The following is a 19,717-nucleotide window of genomic DNA, read 5'->3' on the forward strand; positions in this document are numbered from 1 at the left end:
ACCTCCAAACAGTAATGCGGAGGTCGGGGATGGCATTAAATGGGAAATTAGAGAAGTGTGCAATAAGGGCACAGCAGTTATCATGGGTGACTTTAATCTACATATAGACTGGGCTAACCAAATTAGTAACAATACTGTGGAGGAGGAATTCCTGGAGTGTATATGGGATGGTTTCCTGGACCAATATGTTGAGGAACCAACTAGAGATCAGGCCATCTTAGACTGGGTATTATGTAATGAGAAAGGATTAATTAGCAATCTTGTGCGAGGCCCCTTGGGTCGGAGCGATCATATTATGATAGAATTCTTCATTAAGATGGAGAGTGAAATAGTTGACTCAGAGACTAGGGTCCTGAATTTAAATAAAGGAGACTACGATGGTATGAGGTGCGAGTTGGGTAGGATTGATTGGGGAATATCACTCAAAGGGTTGACGGTGGATGGGCAATGGCAAACATTCAAAGATCGCATGGATGAACTGCAGAATTTGTTCATCCCAGTTTGGCATAAAAATAAAACAAAAAGGTGACTCAACCGTGGCTAACAAGGGAAATTAGGGATAGCATAAGATCCAAGGAGAGGACATATAAATTGGCCAGAAAAAGCAGTAAACCTGAGGATTGGGAGCAGTTTAGGATCCAACAAAGGAGGACAAAGGGATTAATTAAGAGGGGGGAAATAGAGTATGAGAGTAAGCTTTCAGGGAACATAAAAACTGACTGTAAAAGCTTTTCTAGATATGTGAAGAGAAAAAGATTGGTGAAGTCAAGCGTAGGTCCCTTGCAGTCAGAATCAGGGGAATTTATAATGGGGAACAAAGAAATGGCAGACCAATTAAATACATAATTTGGTTCTGTCTTCACAAAGGAGGACACAAATAACCTCCCAAAGATGTCGGGGAACATAGGGTCTAATGAAAGGGAGGAACTGATAGAAATCAGTATTTGTAGGGAAATGGTGTTAGGGAAATTGATGGGATTGAGGGCCGATAAATCCCCAGGGCCTGATAATCTACATCCTAGGGTACTTAAGGAAGTGGCCCTAGAAATAATAGATGCATTGCTGGTCATCTTCCAAAATTCGATAGACTCTGGAACAGTACCCATGGATTGGCGGGTAGCTAATGTTACCCCATTGTTCAAAAAGGGTGGTAGAGAGAAAACAGGGAATTAGTGACATCGGTAGTGGGGAAAATGCTAGAGTCCATTATAAAGGATGTAATAGCAGAGCACTTGGAAAAAAGTGACCGGATCGGACAAAGTCAACATGGCTTTACAAAAGGTAAATCGTGCTTGACTAATCTACTGGAATTTTTTGAGGATGTAACTGGTAAAATAGATAAGGGAGAACCAGTAGATGTGGTGTATTTGGATTTTTAAAAGGCTTTCGATAAGGTCCCGCATAAGAGATTAGCGTGTAAAATTAAGGCACATGGGATTGGGGGCAAGGTACTGACTTGGATAGAAAACTGGTTGGCCGACAGAAAGGAAAGAGTTGGAATAAACGGCTCTTTTTCCGAGAGGCAGGCAGTGACAAGTGGGGTACCGCAGGGATCGGTCCTTGGACCCCAGCTATTCACAATATATATTAATGATCTGGACGAGGGAACTAGATGTAATATCTCCAAGTTTGCAGTCGACACAAAGCTGGGTGGACGTGTGTGCTGTGAGGAGGATGCCGAGAAACTCCAGTATGATTTGGACAGGTTGGGTGATTGGGCAGAGGCATGGCAGATGCAATATAATGTGGATAAATACGAGGTTATCCACTCTGGTGTCAAAAACAGGAAGGCAGATTATTATCTAAATGGCAATAGATTGGGAGAAGGGGAAGTGCAACGAGACCTGGGCGTCCTTGTGCACCAGTCGCTGAAAGTAAGCATGCAGGTGCAGCAGGCGGTTAAGAAGGCAAATGGTATGTTGGCCTTCGTAGCGAGAGGGTTTGAGTACAGGAACAAGGATGTCTTGCTGCAGTTGTACAGGGCCTTGGTGAGACCACATCTTGAGTATTGTGTGCAGTTTTGGTCGTCTTATCTGAGGAAGGATGTTCTTGCCATGGAAGGAGTGCAGCGAAGGTTCACCAGGCTGATACCTGGGATGGCAGAAATGACGTATGAGGAGAGATTGGGTCGATTGGGCTTGTACTCGCTGGAGTTTAGAAGAATGAGAGGGGATCTCATCGAAACTTATAAAATTCTAACAGGACTAGACAGACTAGATGCTGGAAGGATGTTCCCGATGGTCGGGGAGTCCAGAACCAGGGGTCACAGTCTAAGGATAAGGGGTAAGCCATTTAGGACAGATGAGGAGGAATTTCTTCACCCAGAGAGTGGTGAACCTGTGGAATTCTCTGCCAAAAAAGGCAGTAGAGGCCAATTCATTAAATATATTCAAGAAGGAGTTGGATATATTTCTTAAGACTAAAGGGATCAAGGGATATGGAGAGAAGGCAGGAACAGGGTACTGAATTTGGATGATCTCATTGAATGGCGGAGCAGGCTCGAGGGGCCGACTGGCCTACTCCTGCTCCTATCTTCTATGTTTCTATGAATATATTTAATGAATTGGCCTCCACTGCCTTCTGTGGTAGAGAATTCCACAGGTTCACCACTCTCTGGGTGAAGAAATTCCTCCTCATCTCTTTGTGTCGTATGCAAACTTGGAGATATTACGTCTAGTTCCCGCGTCTAGATCATTTATATATATTGTGAATAGCTGGGGTCTTAGGACCGATCCCTGCGGTACCCCACTAGTCACTGCCTGCCACTTGGAAAAAGAGCCGTTTATTCCAACTCTTTGCTTCCTGTCTGCCAACCAGTTCTTTATCCAAGTCAGTACCTTGCCCCCAATCCCATGTGCCTTAACTTTACACGCTAATCTCTTAAGCGGGACATTATCGAAAGCCTTCTGAAAGTCCAAATACACCACATCCACTGGTTCTCCCTCATCTATTCTACCAGTTACATCCTCAAAAAATTCCAGTAGATTAGTCAAGCACGATTTACCTTTTGTAAATCCATGTTGACTTTGTCCGATCCTGTCACTGTTTTCCAAGTGCTCTGCTATTACATCTTTTATAATGGATTCTAGCATTTTCTCCACTACCGATGTCAGGCTTACCAGTCTATAAATCCCCGTTTTCTCTCTACCACCTTTTTTGAATAGTGGGTTTACATTAGCTACCCTCCAATCCATGGGAACTGTTCCAGAGTCTATCGAATTTTGGAAGATGACCAGCAATGCATCTATTATTTCTAAGGCCACTTCCTTAAGTACCCTAGGATGTAGATTATCAGGCCCTGGGGATTTATCGGCCTTCAATCCCGTCAATTTCCCTAACACCATTTCCCTACAAATACTGATTTCTTTCAGTTCCTCCTTCTCATTAGACCCTATGTTCCCCGACATCTCTGGGAGGTTATTTGTGTCCTCCTTTGTGAAGACAGAACCAAAGTATGTATTTAATTGGTCTGCCATTTCTTTGTTCCCCATTATAAATTCCCCTGATTCTGACTGCAAGGGACCTACGCTTGACTTCACCAATCTTTTTCTCTTCACAATATCTATAAAAGCTTTTACAGTCAGTTTTTATGTTCCCTGAAAGCTTACTCTCATACTCTATTTTCCCCCTCTTAATTAATCCCTTTGTCCTCCTTTGCTGAATCCTAAACTGCTCCCAATCCTCAGGTTTACTTCTTTTTCTGGCCAATTTATATGTCTTCTCCTTGGATCTTATGCTATCCCTAATTTCCCTTGTTAGCCACGGTTGAGTCACCTTTTTTGTTTTATTTTTATGCCAAACTGGGATGAACAAATTCTGTAGTTCATCCATGCGATCTTTGAATGTTTGCCATTGCCTATCCACCGTCAACCCTTTGAGTAACATTCCTCAATCAACCCTACCCAACTCGCGCCTCATACCATCGTAATTTCCTTTATTTAAATTTAGGACCCTAGTCTCTGAGTCAACTACTTCACTCTCCATCTTAATGAAGAATTCTATCATATTATTCTATCACATTGGTTGAAAGGGGCTTGCAGAGTGTCTCAGCTGCCCAGACATCTGTCCTCCAGCAGATCACTGAGCTGCCTGAATAGACACTCCAAGGTAATAGCGTGGGAATCATGGAGCAGGAATCTACTGACCTCTCTGGATGGCAGCATTTGTGCTCCCTCCCCTGCCACTCCACCATTGTCCTTGTAGTTGCCTGTCAGCTAGGCAGCCTAGACTGTTCAAGCCCATGCTGAGATGTGCAGTCTGAGGCGGGGCCATTACGCCCATAGCGCCTCGAGAAGTTTGCAGGAGAACATCGGAACTGCCGCCTTCAGATTTTCAGTAGCCATCCACCTCGCGTATTGCTGCCACTCTGGTTGCACTTCTCAGAAGCACTAGAGTAGGCAAGAGCACTTATAGGATAGCCACTAAGGGTAAGCACCAAGATGAATAGTTTATTATTTGTAAGTGTTGGTTGTGTCATGGTTTTTATTGTTTGTTTCTGCTATAGATAAAGACTGATTATGGCAATTGGGTAGTGGTGGAATTGGTGGTCTTTTTTATTGTGTTCTTCATGGGGAATGGGTTGAAAGGATTGAGTGCAGATGGTGGATTTCTTGATGGATTCTCAGTTGTGGAAGGTAAGGCATGTGGCAACTGTGCTCCGGAGTCTAATGGTGGAGGACCTCTCCCAAAGGCAGGCTTCAGTTAGATGCCGATGAGCGTCCCTCCCAGGTGCAGGTCGTCTACCTGGAACCCTCTGGTGCTCCCATGGTCCCCTTCCATCATCCTCCTCCTCCTTCTCCTCTTCCTCCTCCTCCTCTTGTGGCTCCTGCGCTTGACCCTCTGGCAGAATTGGTGGTGGTAACAGCTGGTGTCACATGCTGCATGCACCACAATCTGCCGAACAAGTTAACACAAATCTGGAGACCTCTTCGCCCTCCTGTCTCCCCTCCAGCAGCTGGTGCTGCTCTGCCTGGCTTCATCTCCTCCCCCCATTCCTCCTCCAAACCAAGGGGGATCCTTAGCAAGATCCCCATGACCAACCACTCCCTTTCTCCTGGTGACTCCTATAAAGTCTCCAATAAAGTACAGTAGTACAGCACTCGCTCTCTTTAGGTGAAGTCCTCAGAGAATTTCTAGAATCAATGTTGAGAGTGTTGGTGAAGTCAGCGGTTGCAATCCTCACCAACAACGTCTTTACTGGTCGCTGTTAGAAGAGGTCGTTAATTACAGCACTAGCCAGCAAAATGGTGTGCAGCCCCTCTAATGAGCATTAGGAGCTAATTTAATTGGTAATCAGAGCCTTAATCATCCTCGGCTTGGCCATTCCTAGCATGCGCTTCAACTCCTTTACCAAGATGGCGTCCTGCGCTAAAGGTGTGCTAACCCAGCGTTGCAGCTCAAGGAACCAAAATAACAACAGAAAACGCTGGAAAAACTCAACAGGCCAGGCAGCATCCGTGGAGAGAGAAATGGAGTTAACGGGCAGGATTTTCATTGTGCCGTGGAGTCGGGATTGGAGGCGTGCGGGGGGGGGGTTAAAATCCTGAAATCAGGGGTCCCGACCCCTTCTCTCAGCCAAACCCGCCTCCATGCCAGTTTCAAAGGAGGCGGGTACCCGCCCCGCATTGGGACCCACCTACCCGAGGCGGGAAGGGATTAGTGCCAATAAACTGCCTGTTAACAGGTAGTTAACGGGCAGTTTTTAGCCTAATCCCTATTTTTGATGTTGAAGTGTGGGATTCCCGACGGCTCCAAACCACGCCAAGTTAGAGGAGCCGGGCCGTCGGGTTGAAGGAATTGGAGGGGTCGAGATGTCGGTGTTTAGGTGAGTGATGTGTGCATGAGTGCAAAGGTAAGTGTGTTTGGTGTGTCTAAAGTGATTAAATAAGTTTTACATAGCTTTTCTTACCTTTTCAGCCTTCCTTCTTTTGGTTCCGGGAGTCCCTCATCTCACTGGCACAGAAAGCAGAGTGGCTGTGAACTGTCAAAAGTGACAGTGTGCTGTCTCTCTTTAGGAATTTATGTTAGCTTTCCAGTTAATTCAGGGGTTTGAGTAATTTGGGTCGATTCCCATTGTGTGCCGCCACCTAGTGGATATTTGGTACCTAGCAACTGCAGTAAAAGTGCGGTAAAGCACAGTAAGTGCGGTAAAGTAAACTACTGTATATCACAGACCTACAGCCACACATGGTCTGGGAAGTTATATTGTTGCCACGCCTGAGCCTTGGATACTATTTGTCTGTAAGTACTTGAGATGGATACTATTTGTCTGTAAGTACTTGAGAATGTTATAGATGATTAGTGTACACTATATTTTGCAGAAAATGTTTAGTTTGTAACTTTTCTTTGTAAGCAAACTTACACAGCTAGCCGTGAAGTGCTCGCTCTCTGTCTAGCTGGTTAACTTGTAGCTGTATTTTGATGCACAATGTACAGGGCTAATTTAAAGAGAATGCCTTCCAGTTTGCTAAATGTATATTCACAGTAAGCTGTGTTTCCACGTGTTTGGTAAGTTACATGCCAAATGTACTGTGTTGCTCAGGCGTACCTAAATTTGTGTATGCATATCAGTTATGTGCTTGTATACTAATGTGTGCTTCCATTTCTGTATTGTATTTCAGTTTCACAATAAGAATCTTTCAGTAAAGTTTTACAAGAAAAGTCAAGCCTTGTGATTTTTATGGGAAGATATCAAGTTGTTAGCTACCTGTCTAGCTCTGCATAGGAACGTGCTGCAAGGGCAGAATAGACAGCCTTCAGCTTACTGTGCAGGAGAGATTTCTAACTGAGTCTGTGGAGAAGGACTCAGGTTATAAGTAAGACTGTCAGTGTTTGACAGCTTCAAACAGCTGTGAAACACTGATATTTCATCTGTCAAAAGCTCTTGACAGATGAAATTTCAGTCTGAGACGTCACCTGTTGCTGGGCGGGCTCAACAAGGTCAATCAAGTTAAAATCACGTGGATTGGCCGCATCTCGATGGAGGCGGGACTACAACCCCGAAAGTTGTAGTGCCGCCTCCCACCCGACTCCTGAGTTAAATTCCTGCCCAATGTTTCAGGTCGAAGACCTTTCGTCAGAACTGGAAAAAAGCAGGAAATGGAAAGCAAGTTTAGGGGCTGGGAAAAGGGGGAGGGGATGAAAGAACAAAAGGGAAGGTCAGTGATAGGATAGAAAGCAGGAGAGATTAAGAGACATTGAGAGACATTAAGAGATATTAAAGGCAAGAGGAGGTGGTAATGGGACAGGTTAAGGAACAAAGGATGGCTCTAGATGAAGTGTGAATTGCGCTGGCAGAATGAAGGACAGCTGCTGTTGAACTCTATGTTGAGTCCAGAGGGCTGTAGAGTGCCTAATCGGAAGATGAGGTGCTGTTCCTCGAGCTTACTCTGAGCTTCCGTGGAACAATGCAAGAGGCCGAGGACGGTGAAGTCTGAGTGGGAATGGGGTGGTGAATTAAAGTTACAGGCCACCGGGAGCTCGGGGTCCCCCTTACGGACTGAACGGAGGTGTTCCACAAAGCTGTCACCCAAACTTTGTTTGGTCTCCCCAATGTAGAGGAGACCACATTGTGAGCAGCGAATACAGTATACTAAATTGCAAGAAGTACAAGTAAATTGTTGTTTCACCTGGAAGGGGTGTTTCGGGCCCTGGACAGTGGGAAGGGAGGAGGTATAAGGGCATGTGTTGCATCTCCTGCACTTGCACAGGAAGGTGCCAGGTGAAGGGGAAGGGGTGGTAGAGGAGTGGACTAGGGTGTTGCGGAGGGAGCGGTCCCTATGGAATGCTGAAAGGGGAGGTGAGGGGAAGATGCGTTTGGTGGTGGGATCACTTTGGAGGTGGCGGAAATGGCGGAGGATGATCCGTTGAATGTGGAGGCTGGTGGGGTGAAAGGTGAGGACAAGGGGCACTCTATTGTGGTTCCGGGAGGGAGGGGCAGGGGTGAGGGCAGAAGTGCGGGAGATAGAACGGACGCGGTCAGAGGCCGTGTCAACCACAGTAGATGGGAATCCTTGGTTGAGGAAAAAGGAAGACATGTCGGAAGCACTGGTGTGGAAGGTGGCATCGCCTGAGCAGATGCGGCAGAGATGGAGAAACTGGGAGAATGGAATAGAGTCCTTACAGGAGGCGGGGTGGGAGGAAGTGTAGTCCAGGTAGCTGTGGGAGTCAGTGGGCTTGTAGTGAATGTTTGTCAATAACCTATCCCCAGAGATGGAGATGGAGAAGTCGAGGAAGGGAAGAGTCGGAGATGGATCACGTGAAGGTGAGGGAAGGGTGGAAATTGGAAGTAAAGTGAATGAAATTTTCTAGTTCAGGGCGCGAGCAGGAGACGGCACCGATACAGTCATCAATGTACCGGAAAAAGAGGTGAGGGAGGGGACCCGAGTAGGACTGGAACAAAGAGTGTTCCACATATCCCACGAAAAGGCAGGCATAGCTAGGACCCATGTGGGTACCCATAGCAACACCTTTGATTTGGAGGAAATGAGTGGAGTCAAAGAAGAAGTTGTTCAATGTGAGAACAAGTTCAGCCAGGCGGAGGAGGGTGGTGGTGGTGGATGGGGACTGGTTGGGCCTCTGTTCAAGGAAGAAGCAGAGCGCCTTCAGGCCATCCTGGTGGGGGATGGAGGTGTAGAGAGATTGTACATCCATAGTGAAAAGGAGGCGGTTGGGGCCGGGAAACTGTTAAAGTGGCGGAGGGCATCGGAAGAGTCGCGGATGTAGGTGGGAAGAGACTGGACAAGGGGAGAAAAAATAGAGTCGAGATAGGAAGAGATAAGTTCCGTGGGGCAAGAACAGGCTGAAACGATGGGTCTACCAGGGCAGTCCTGTTTGTGGATCTTGGGAAGGAGGTAGAAGCGGGCTGTGCGGGGTTGGGGAACTATGAGGTTGGCAGCCGTGGGGGGAAGATCTCCAGAGGAGATGAGGTCAGTGACAGTCTTGGAAATGGTGGCTTGATGTTCGGTAGTGGGGTCATGGTCCAGGTGGAGGTAGGAGGAGGTGTCGGAGAGTTGGCGTTCAGCTTCCGCTAGGTAGAGGTCGGGTCGCCAAACAACAACAGCACCACCCTTGTCAGCAGGTTTAATGGGCGTTCAGCTTCCGCTCAAGGAACCATCCTGGTCACCTCGGAGACTCTTTAGCGCCTAAAGTTGTAAGTTTTGAAGGCAGAAAAGAAAATCGAGAGGAGCCCTAATTTAGATGAAATTGCTTAAAAGCATAGATACTGTAGGTGTAAGCAGGTTATTTAAGATAGGTTGTGAATGCAGAAAGAGAGAGCATGACAATAAATGAAACAAGCTGCTAGAGGGATTAAGCTAAAAAGATGTTTTTAACAGACAAGCAGATTTTTTTTTCATGGGATGTGGGCATTGCTGCATTTATTGCCCATCCCTAGTTGCCCTTGAGAAAGTTGTGGTGAGCCACCTTCATGAACCGCTGCAGTCCGTGTGGTGAAGGTACTCCCACAGTGCTGTTGGGGAGGGAGTTCCAGGATTTTGACCCAGCGATGACGAAGGGTCGGCGATATACTTCTAAGTCAGGATAGTGTGTGACTTGGAGGGGAACTTGGAGGTGGTGGTGTTCCCATGCGCCTGCTGCTCTTGTCCTTCTAGGTGGTAGAGGTCACAGGTTTGGGAGGTGCTGCCGAAGAAGTCTTGGCGAGTTGCTGAAGTGCATCTTGTATATGGTACACACTGCAGCCACGGTACACCGGTGGTGGAGAGAGTGAATGTTTAAGGTGGTGGATGGGGTGCTAATCAAGCGGGCTACTTTGACTTGGATGGTGTCGAGCTTCTTGAGTGTTGTTGGAACTGCACTCATCCAGGCAAGTGGAGAGTATTTCATCACACTCCTGACTTGTACCTTGTAGATGGTGGAAAGGTGTTGGGGAGTCAAGAGAATACCGCCACAGAATACCCAGCCTCTGACCTGCTCTTGTTGCTACAGTATTTATGTGGCTGGTCCAATTAAGTTTCTGGTCAATGGTGACCCGCAGGATATTGATGGTGGGGGATTCGGTGATGGTAATGCCGTTGAATGTCAAGGGGCGGTGGTTAGAAGCTCGCTTGTTGGAGCTAGTCATTGTCTGTCACTTGTGTGGCGTGAATGTTACCTGCCAGTTAACATTCAGCAACGAGACCTGGGTGTCCTTGTGCACCAGTCGCTGAAGGTAAGCATGCAGGTGCAGCAGGCAGTTAAGAAGGCAAATGGTATGTTGGTCTTCGTAGCGAGAGGGTTTGAGTACAGGAACAAGGATGTCTTGCTGCAGTTGTACAGGGCCTTGGTGAGACCACATCTTGAGTATTGTGTGCAGTTTTGGTTGCCTTATCTGAGGAAGGATGTTCTTGCCATGGAAGGAGTTCAGCGAAGATTCACCAGGCTGATGCCTGGGATGGCAGGAATGACGTATGAGGAGAGATTGGGACGATTGGGCTTGTACTCGCTGGAGTTTAGAAGATTGAGAGGGGATCTTATTGAAACTTAGAAAATTCTGACAGGTCTGGACAGACTAGATGCAGGAAGGATGTTCCCAATGGTCAGGGAGTCCAGAACCAGGGGTTACAGTCTTAAGGATAAGGGGTAGGCCATTTAGGACAGAAATGAGAAGGAATTTCTTCACCCAGAGAGTGGTGAACCTGTGGAATTCTCTACCACAGAAGGCAGTAGAGGCCAATTCATTAAATATATTCAAGAAGGAGTTGGATATATTTCTTAAAGCTAAAGGGATCAAGGGGTATGGGGAGAAAGCAGGGACCGGGTACTGAAATTGGATGATCAGCCATGATCGCATTGAATGGCGGAGCAGGCTCGAGGGGCCGAATGGCCTACTCCTGCTCCTATCTTCTATGTTTCTATGCCACTTATCAACCCAAGCCTGAATGTTGTCCAGGTCTTGTTGCATGCAGGCATGGACTGCTTCATTCAGATATACGAAGTAGACTTCAAGCAAAAATGGTTAATGCTATGCTGATTAATTCCTCAAGAGCTGGATCAATACCTGATTAAGACTAGGATTGAAAGCTGAAAGGAGGTTTGTAGACTTGTATGATTAAATAATTAATTGGCCACACTGGTTCTTTTGTTTCTGGTCCATGGAAATGTCATTTATGGATTGCAGATGGTCAAGGCTGTATTGTTAGACTAATATGTCTTTAGTTGATGAATGTGCTTATCTTCAAAATGTATGTTCAGTCATGGGAACACCAGTCTTCATAGTCCTCCATCATCACATAACTTTTTCACATGTTTAGCCTCTCCCAGACTCTGCATGTGGGTTCATTAAAGGGGAATCTTGTAATCCAAGCTGGATTTGTCCCTGCAGAGAGACGTTGACTGCCAGATTAGTAATCTGTTTCTGTACCCACAGGTTAGACAGAGAAATGAGAGTGAGTAGGGACTGTTTACAAGATTGCCGCCTTAACAATGAATCACATCTGTGCCAGCTGATATGGCCATTGGAATTGGAAGATGTTTATATTGTAGCCTGGGGTTCCTTTGCACCAACGTAACCAATCTCTCTAGGTTGATCAGTATCTGAAAGGCAGCAGTGCCACTTTGTTTATTATATTGTGCTGCCATCAAAGTCAGGGTTGCCACGTGGAGCAGGGTGGTACAGTAAAATGGAGCATAATGTATAACTTAACAGGGGACATTATCTGTTAACTCATGGTGTGATTTTGTAAAGAAACAGTGTTACATGGCTTGTATCATTAGCACTTGTTTGAAGCTAGTACTCCTGAGAATGCTTGAGAACTAATTCCTTATCTGCTACTAGAGAATTAAATAATATATAGGTTACCCTAAATTAAAAAGGTTTTAATGCTTTATTTCTAATTTTTTTGAAGGGGGAGGGGTGAATGATAAGGGATATTTGGAGCATAAAATGAAAGATTGTGATAGATCTCTCACTGTGTACAGAAAGAACCTGAGAAGCAAATCTCAACCAGCAATACAAAATAATTCTTCCACTTTTTAATAAAAACTTCAATTGGAATTGTATATTACATAACCGTGATAATGAACAAAAATAAGTTGTTTAGTGGTGGCCAAAATTAGCTATGTTTTTATTGTTTTCAGTGTATTAGTGTCATCTTTGCACTAGCTGTGCTGAGGATTTGCATATACCAGAAATTTATCCCCTTACTTTGCGTTGGATAGGTGTACTTGCAATACATTCTAGCACTAAAACTACCATGTGCCCAACAACAAAGAATAATGGTCACTTCTAATCCCAGTAAGTTGGAATCAATACAGTTTCCATTTTATCTTATCTCGTATTGGGTTTCGTCACAGGTCCTTTCTGGAAATAATAGTTTGGTTTTGAATTAGGAACCTCTGTGGTGTAGCACTATCTCTTCATCATTACTTGGCTTTATTTTGTTGTCAAACAAATCCTTTTTGTGCAGCAAGTTTTACAAAAATAAAATGCCATTTTAAGAGAACAAATATTTGATGCTCCCCGTGCTTTTGAAGCGCACCAAGGCAAGGCCATCATTGCTGCCACTTTTTAAAAAAAAGTGCTACCACTTGTGAGTTTTTTTGTTAAAAAGTGGTTCATGCAATAGTAGAAGGCAGATTTATTCACGCCAGCGCAAAGGAAAAGATTAAATGGGATCTATTGTGTTGCAGTGCATGCTTTATATTGCTAATCTTTTGAAAATGATGATGGGGAGGAGGTGTTGATTTCGCTCTGTGATATTTTTTCACAACAGTACATACTTTGTCCTTAGCAAAAGAAAGGAGGATTTTCTGAAAGGCCCATCATTTTTATTGTGTATTCTCGTGCCTGTAATATTAAAAAGATGAAAGATCCAACCATATTATCAGGATAAAAATAAAGATAGAACAGATGTCAGGCTAAGTATGATCTAAATTGCACATTATACTTAGCGATGATGTACTGGGCACTGCATGGTTTAATATGAACAATACTAGTTTCCATTTGCACAGCTGTTTGCTGCTTTCATGCAATGTAATGCGAAGAAGCACGATGCACTTGTCATGCAAAATAGTCTGCATTTAGTTAAATTGGTTAGAAAAACATGTAAAATGTGCTCATTTTGCCAAATTTAAATTAATGTTGATTTGAAACTTACCAAACAGTGTAAATTCAGTGTCTCAATTGTATTTTAAAACTTGCACCAAGAGCTGCACATGAACTGTCTATGACCTAATTTCTCATTGGGACTAAAGAAAGGCAGCATTGAGAAGATTCCTTGTCTCTAGATGTAAGCAGCTGAATTTAAAGAGCAGGCAGCTGTATGATTTACGGCGACATATTATTACTGCTGCCTTTCTGTGAAGCACCACCAGATAGCTCTGGATACAAACAGGTTTATTGTTTTGCATGAATACACTGTTAAACTCTGGATGACTGGCATTAATGTGTGCTAATTGTGCGATTTTTGTCTCTTTAAATCGTAAGGGCCATTCTACTAGAGACTGATGGGCATCCTAAAATTATCACCATTATACAAGCATTTACACGGTGCTTTGTTCAAGCTTTGCTGCAGGTGCAGACTCAGGTTAGTTCTTCAGTTTCTAAATGAAAAGAGTAGTTTGTTTTTAAAAGCAATTCATAAATTGAGTTATAGGTAGCACTCATAAATTTAAAATCTGACACTTTAAGGAGCCTTCATGGTCTCTGGTACTTCAGTCCAGTGGTTGTTATTTGTGTGTGAACCTAGATATTGAGTTACAATAGGTTAGTCAACTGCAAGGGCATTGCAGTCAAGCCCAAGCCTCTCTTCCACTGCATGCTTCCAGTTGAGATTTCTGGATAGTGGAAAATATTTTTTTCCAATCTTTTTTTCTGTTTCCCCAACACTGAGGCCAATTGTTCCCACCTCCATCCTGGTTGAAATCAGTCAACGGCAGGCAGGGATTGTATCTGGCACCTTCCTAGTCAGCGACCTGCTGACTAAACTTAATTTAGTGTCGGAGCAATGTCCTTGATGATACAGTACATGGATTTAACAAAAACTTGCATTTTTTTTATTTATGTGGGCATCGTTGGCAAGGCTGTCATTTATAGCCCATCCCCAGTTGCCCATAGAAGGTGGTGGTGGGCTGTCTTCTTGAACCGCTGCAGTCCTTGTTATGAGGTGAGCGGTTTGATACAACCGAATGGCTTTGTTAGGCCACTTCATAGGGCAGTTAAGAGTCAACCACGTTGGCATGGGACTTGAGTCGCATATAGGCCAGACTAGGTAAGGACAGCGGGTTTTCTTCCCTAAAGAACACTAATGAACTAGTTGGGTTTTTACGACGATCCAACAGCTTAATGGTCATTTTTACTGATACCAGCTTTTTAATTCCAGAGTCATATAACATAGAGAAATATCCCAAGGCACTTCACAGAGGTGTAAGGAAAATAATTAAAACAAAGCAGAAGAAGGAGATATTAGTACGAGAGATTAAGGGGGTGGCATTTAAGGAGGGTCTTAAAGGAGGAGAGAGAGATAGGTGGAGAAGCCGAAGGGTTTATGGAAGGATATCCAAAGCGAAGGGCCAAGCTGGCTGAAGGCCCGGCCACCAATGGTGGCTGATGATCAGAAGACCAGAGAGTTGGGGTGGGGGGGTGGGAGGTTTAATCATACTGGAAAAAGTTACAGAGATAGCGAAGGGCAAGACCATCAAGAGATGTAAACACAACAGTCATAGTTGAGGGTTTCAGCGGCAATGGGCTACGGTAGAGGCAGAGGGGGCAAAGTTAGAAGGTGGAAGTAGGTGGCCTCAGTGATGGAGAGGATATGGAATTGGAAGCTCAGCACACTACCACCTCTCTCTCTCTCTCTCTCTCTCCCTCCCACCTCTCTCTCTCCCTCCCACCTCTCTCTCTCTCTCTCTCTCTCCCACCTCTCTCTCTTCCATGTCTCTCTCTTCCACCTCCTTTCCCACAATCCCTCTCCTCTCTGTCTCTACCATCTCTCTCTCACTTTCCCTCTTGCCACCACCACCCTCTCTCACCACCACGATCTCCCTCTCTCGCCTCCACCACCTCCCCTCCCACCCGCTCTCTCTCTCTTCGGCCGCGGCGCGCTCTCTCTCTCTTCGGCCGCGGCGCGCTCTCTCTCTCTTCGGCCGCGGCGCGCTCTCTCTCTCTTCGGCCGCGGCGCGCTCTCTCTCTCTTCGGCCGCGGCGCGCTCTATCTCTCTTCGGCCGCGGCGCGCTCTCTCTCTCTTCGGCCGCGGCGCGCTCTCTCTCTCTCGGCCGCGGCGCGCTCTCTCTCTCTTCGGCCGCGGCGCGCTCTCTCTCTCTCGGCCGCGGCGCGCTCTCTCTCTCTTCGGCCGCGGCGCGCTCTCTCTCTCTTCGGCCGCGGCGCGCTCTCTCTCTCTTCGGCCGCGGCGCGCTCTCTCTCTCTTCGGCCGCGGCGCGCTCTCTCTCTCTTCGGCCGCGGCGCGCTCTCTCTCTCTTCGGCCGCGGCGCGCTCTCTCTCTCTTCGGCCGCGGCGCGCTCTCTCTCTCTTCGGCCGCGGCGCGCTCTCTCTCTCTTCGGCCGCGGCGCGCTCTCTCTCTCTTCGGCCGCGGCGCGCTCTCTCTCTCTTCGGCCGCGGCGCGCTCTCTCTCTCTTCGGCCGCGGCGCGCTCTCTCTCTCTTCGGCCGCGGCGCGCTCTCTCTTTGGCCGCGGCGCGCGCTCTCTCTCTCCGGCCGCGGCGCGCGCTCTCTCTCTCGCCTGCCGCGGCGCGCGCGCTCCCTCTCGCCGGCCCCGGCGCGCGCGCTCCCTCTCCCGCCGGCCCCGGCGCGCGCGCTCTCTCTCCCGCCGGCCCCGGCGCGTTCTCGCTCTCCCGCCGGCCGTGCGCGCGCTCTCGCCGTCCACGGAGCGCGCTCTTGCCGGCCGCTCTCGCGCGCGCGCTCTCTAGCCGGCCGCTCAGGCGCGCTCTCTCGCCGTGCGCTCTCTCTCGCCGGCCGCAGCACGCGCTCTCTTGCCGGCCGCGGCGCGCGCTCTCCAGCCGGCCGCTCAGGCGCGCGCTCTCTCAGGCCGCGGCACGCGCTCTCCAGCTGGCCGCTCAGGCGCGCGCTCTCGCCAGCCGCGGCGCGCTCTCTCCGGCCGCGGCCGCTCAGGCGCGCTTTCTCGCTGGCCGCGGCGCGCGCACTCTCTCTCCGGCCGCGGCACGCGCTCTCCAACCGGCCGCTCAGGCGCGCGCTCTCGCCGGCCGCGGCGCGCTCTCTCTCGCCAGCCGCTCAGGTGCGCTCTCTCTCGCCGGCCGCGGCACACGCTCTCTCTCGCCGGCCGCGGCGCGCGCTCTCCAGCCGGCCGCTCAGGCGCGCGCTCTCTCAGGCCGCGGCACGCGCTCTCCAGCTGGCCGCTCAGGCGCGCGCTCTCGCCAGCCGGGGCGCGCTCTCTTCGGCCGCGACGAGCGCTCTCTCTCGCCGGCCGCGGCGTGTGCTCTCTCTCGCCGGCCGCGGCGTGTGCTCTCTCTCGCCGGCCGCGGCGCGCTCTCTCTCTCTCTTCGGCCACGACGCGCGTGCTCTCTCTCTTCGGCCGCGCGCGCGGTCTCTCTCTTCGGCCGCGCGCGCGGTCTCTCTCTTCGGCCGCGCGCGCGGTCTCTCTCTTCGGCCGCGCGCGCGGTCTCTCTCTTCGGCCGCGCGCGCGGTCTCTCTCTTCGGCCGCGCGCGCGGTCTCTCTCTTCGGCCGCGCGCGCGGTCTCTCTCTTCGGCCGCGCGCGCGGTCTCTCTCGCCGGCCGCGGCGCGCTCTCTCGCCGGCCGCGGCGCGCTCTCTCGCCGGCCGCGGCGCGCTCTCTCTCTCGCCGGCCGCGGCGCGCTCTCTCTCTCTCGCCGGCCGCGGCGCGCGCGCTCTCTCTCGCCGGCCGCTCAGGCACGCTCCCTCTCGCCTGCCGCGGCGCGCGCGCTCCCTCTCGCCGGCCGCGGCGCGCGCGCTCCCTCTCGCCGGCCCCGGCGCGCGCGCTCCCTCTCCCGCCGGCCCCGGCGCGCGCGCTCTCTCTCCCGCCGGCCCCGGCGCGTTCTCGCTCTCCCGCCGGCCGTGCGCGCGCTCTCGCCGTCCACGGAGCGCGCTCTTGCCGGCCGCTCTCGCGCGCGCGCTCTCTAGCCGGCCGCTCAGGCGCGCTCTCTCGCCGTGCGCTCTCTCTCGCCGGCCGCAGCACGCGCTCTCTTGCCGGCCGCGGCGTGCGCTCTCCAGCCGGCCGCTCAGGCGCGCGCTCTCTCAGGCCGCGGCACGCGCTCTCCAGCTGGCCGCTCAGGCGCGCGCTCTCGCCAGCCGCGGCGCGCTCTCTCCGGCCGCGGCCGCTCAGGCGCGCTTTCTCGCTGGCCGCGGCGCGCGCAATCTCTCTCCGGCCGCGGCACGCGCTCTCCAACCGGCCGCTCAGGCGCGCGCTCTCGCCGGCCGCGGCGCGCTCTCTCTCGCCGGCCGCGGCACACGCTCTCTCTCGCCGGCCGCGGCGCGCGCTCTCCAGCCGGCCGCTCAGGCGCGCGCTCTCTCAGGCCGCGGCACGCGCTCTCCAGCTGGCCGCTCACGGCGCGCGCTCTCGCCAGCCGGGGCGCGCTCTCTTCGGCCGCGACGAGCGCTCTCTCTCGCCAGCCGCTCAGGTGCGCTCTCTCTCGCCGGCCGCGGCGCGCTCTCTCTCTCTCTTCGGCCACGACGCGCGTGCTCTCTCTCTTCGGCCGCGCGCGCGGTCTCTCTCTTCGGCCGCGCGCGCGGTCTCTCTCTTCGGCCGCGCGCGCGGTCTCTCTCTTCGGCCGCGCGCGCGGTCTCTCTCTTCGGCCGCGCGCGCGGTCTCTCTCTTCGGCCGCGCGCGCGGTCTCTCTCTTCGGCCGCGCGCGCGCTCTCCCTCTCTCGGCCGCGCGCAGCGCTCTCTCTCGCCGGCCGCGCGCGCGCGCTCTCTCTCGCCGGCCCCGCGCGCGCTCTCTCTCGCCGGCCCCGCGCGCGCTCTCTCTCGCCGGCCCCGCGCGCGCTCTCTCTCGCCGGCCCCGCGCGCGCTCTCTCTCTCTCGGCCGCGGCGCGCTCTCTCTCTCTTCGGCCGCGGCGCGCTCTCTCTCTCTTCGGCCGCGGCGCGCTCTCTCTCTCTTCGGCCGCGGCGCGCTCTCTCTCTCTTCGGCCGCGGCGCGCTCTCTCTCTCTTCGGCCGCGGCGCGCTCTCTCTCTCTTCGGCCGCGGCGCGCTCTCTCTTTGGCCGCGGCGCGCGCTCTCTCTCTCCGGCCGCGGCGCGCGCTCTCTCTCTTCGGCCGCGGCGCGCTCTCTCTCTCTTCGGCCGCGGCGCGCTCTCTCTCTCTTCGGCCGCGGCGCGCTCTCTCTCTCTTCGGCCGCGGCGCGCTCTCTCTCTCTTCGGCCGCGGCGCGCTCTCTCTCTCTTTGGCCGCGGCGCGCTCTCTCTTCGGCCGCGGCGCGCTCTCTCGCCGGCCGCGGCGCGCTCTCTCTCTCGCCGGCCGCGGCGCGCTCTCTCTCTCTCGCCAGCCGCGGCACGCGCGCTCTCTCTCGCCGGCCGCTCAGGCACGCTCCCTCTCGCCTGCCGCGGCGCGCGCGCTCCCTCTCGCCGGCCCCGGCGCGCGCGCTCCCTCTCCCGCCGGCCCCGGCGCGCGCGCTCTCTCTCCCGCCGGCCCCGGCGCGTTCTCGCTCTCCCGCCGGCCGTGCGCGCGCTCTCGCCGTCCACGGAGCGCGCTCTTGCCGGCCGCTCTCGCGCGCGCGCTCTCTAGCCGGCCGCTCAGGCGCGCTCTCTCGCCGTGCGCTCTCTCTCGCCGGCCGCAGCACGCGCTCTCTTGCCGGCCGCGGCGCGCGCTCTCCAGCCGGCCGCTCAGGCGCGCGCTCTCTCAGGCCGCGGCACGCGCTCTCCAGCTGGCCGCTCAGGCGCGCGCTCTCGCCAGCCGCGGCGCGCTCTCTCCGGCCGCGGCCGCTCAGGCGCGCTTTCTCGCTGGCCGCGGCGCGCGCACTCTCTCTCCGGCCGCGGCACGCGCTCTCCAACCGGCCGCTCAGGCGCGCGCTCTCGCCGGCCGCGGCGCGCTCTCTCTCGCCAGCCGCTCAGGTGCGCTCTCTCTCGCCGGCCGCGGCACACGCTCTCTCTCGCCGGCCGCGGCGCGCGCTCTCCAGCCGGCCGCTCAGGCGCGCGCTCTCTCAGGCCGCGGCACGCGCTCTCCAGCTGGCCGCTCAGGCGCGCGCTCTCGCCAGCCGGGGCGCGCTCTCTTCGGCCGCGACGAGCGCTCTCTCTCGCCAGCCGCTCAGGTGCGCTCTCTCTCGCCGGCCGCGGCGTGTGCTCTCTCGCCGGCCGCGGCGCGCTCTCTCTCTCTCTTCGGCCACGACGCGCGTGCTCTCTCTCTTCGGCCGCGCGCGCGGTCTCTCTCTTCGGCCGCGCGCGCGGTCTCTCTCTTCGGCCGCGCGCGCGGTCTCTCTCTTCGGCCGCGCGCGCGGTCTCTCTCTTCGGCCGCGCGCGCGGTCTCTCTCTTCGGCCGCGCGCGCGGTCTCTCTCTTCGGCCGCGCGCGCGGTCTCTCTCTTCGGCCGCGGCGCGCTCTCTCTTCGGCCGCGGCGCGCTCTCTCGCCGGCCGCGGCGCGCTCTCTCTCTCGCCGGCCGCGGCGCGCTCTCTCTCTCTCGCCGGCCGCGGCGCGCGCGCTCTCTCTCGCCGGCCGCTCAGGCACGCTCCCTCTCGCCTGCCGCGGCGCGCGCGCTCCCTCTCGCCGGCCGCGGCGCGCGCGCTCCCTCTCGCCGGCCCCGGCGCGCGCGCTCCCTCTCCCGCCGGCCCCGGCGCGCGCGCTCTCTCTCCCGCCGGCCCCG

General features: G+C 53.0%; 1 protein-coding gene across 2 annotated transcripts in view; it reads left to right on the forward strand.

Moving 5' to 3' along the window:
- The window catches only part of fancc (FA complementation group C), a 280,969-nt gene that overhangs the window by 221,325 nt on the left and 39,927 nt on the right, over positions 1-19,717 (forward strand). For both annotated transcript variants that reach the window (XM_085984984.1, XM_085984990.1), the window contains exon 10: positions 13,424-13,523. In XM_085984984.1, coding sequence (XP_085841110.1) covers positions 13,424-13,523 — 100 coding nt within the window. The remainder of the gene's footprint in view (positions 1-13,423; positions 13,524-19,717) is intronic.

Source organism: Somniosus microcephalus, chromosome 1 (assembly GCF_052327205.1).
Source record: "Somniosus microcephalus isolate GS21.2 chromosome 1, FLI_Smic_1.0, whole genome shotgun sequence".
Taxonomy (NCBI): Eukaryota; Metazoa; Chordata; class Chondrichthyes; order Squaliformes; family Somniosidae; genus Somniosus; species Somniosus microcephalus.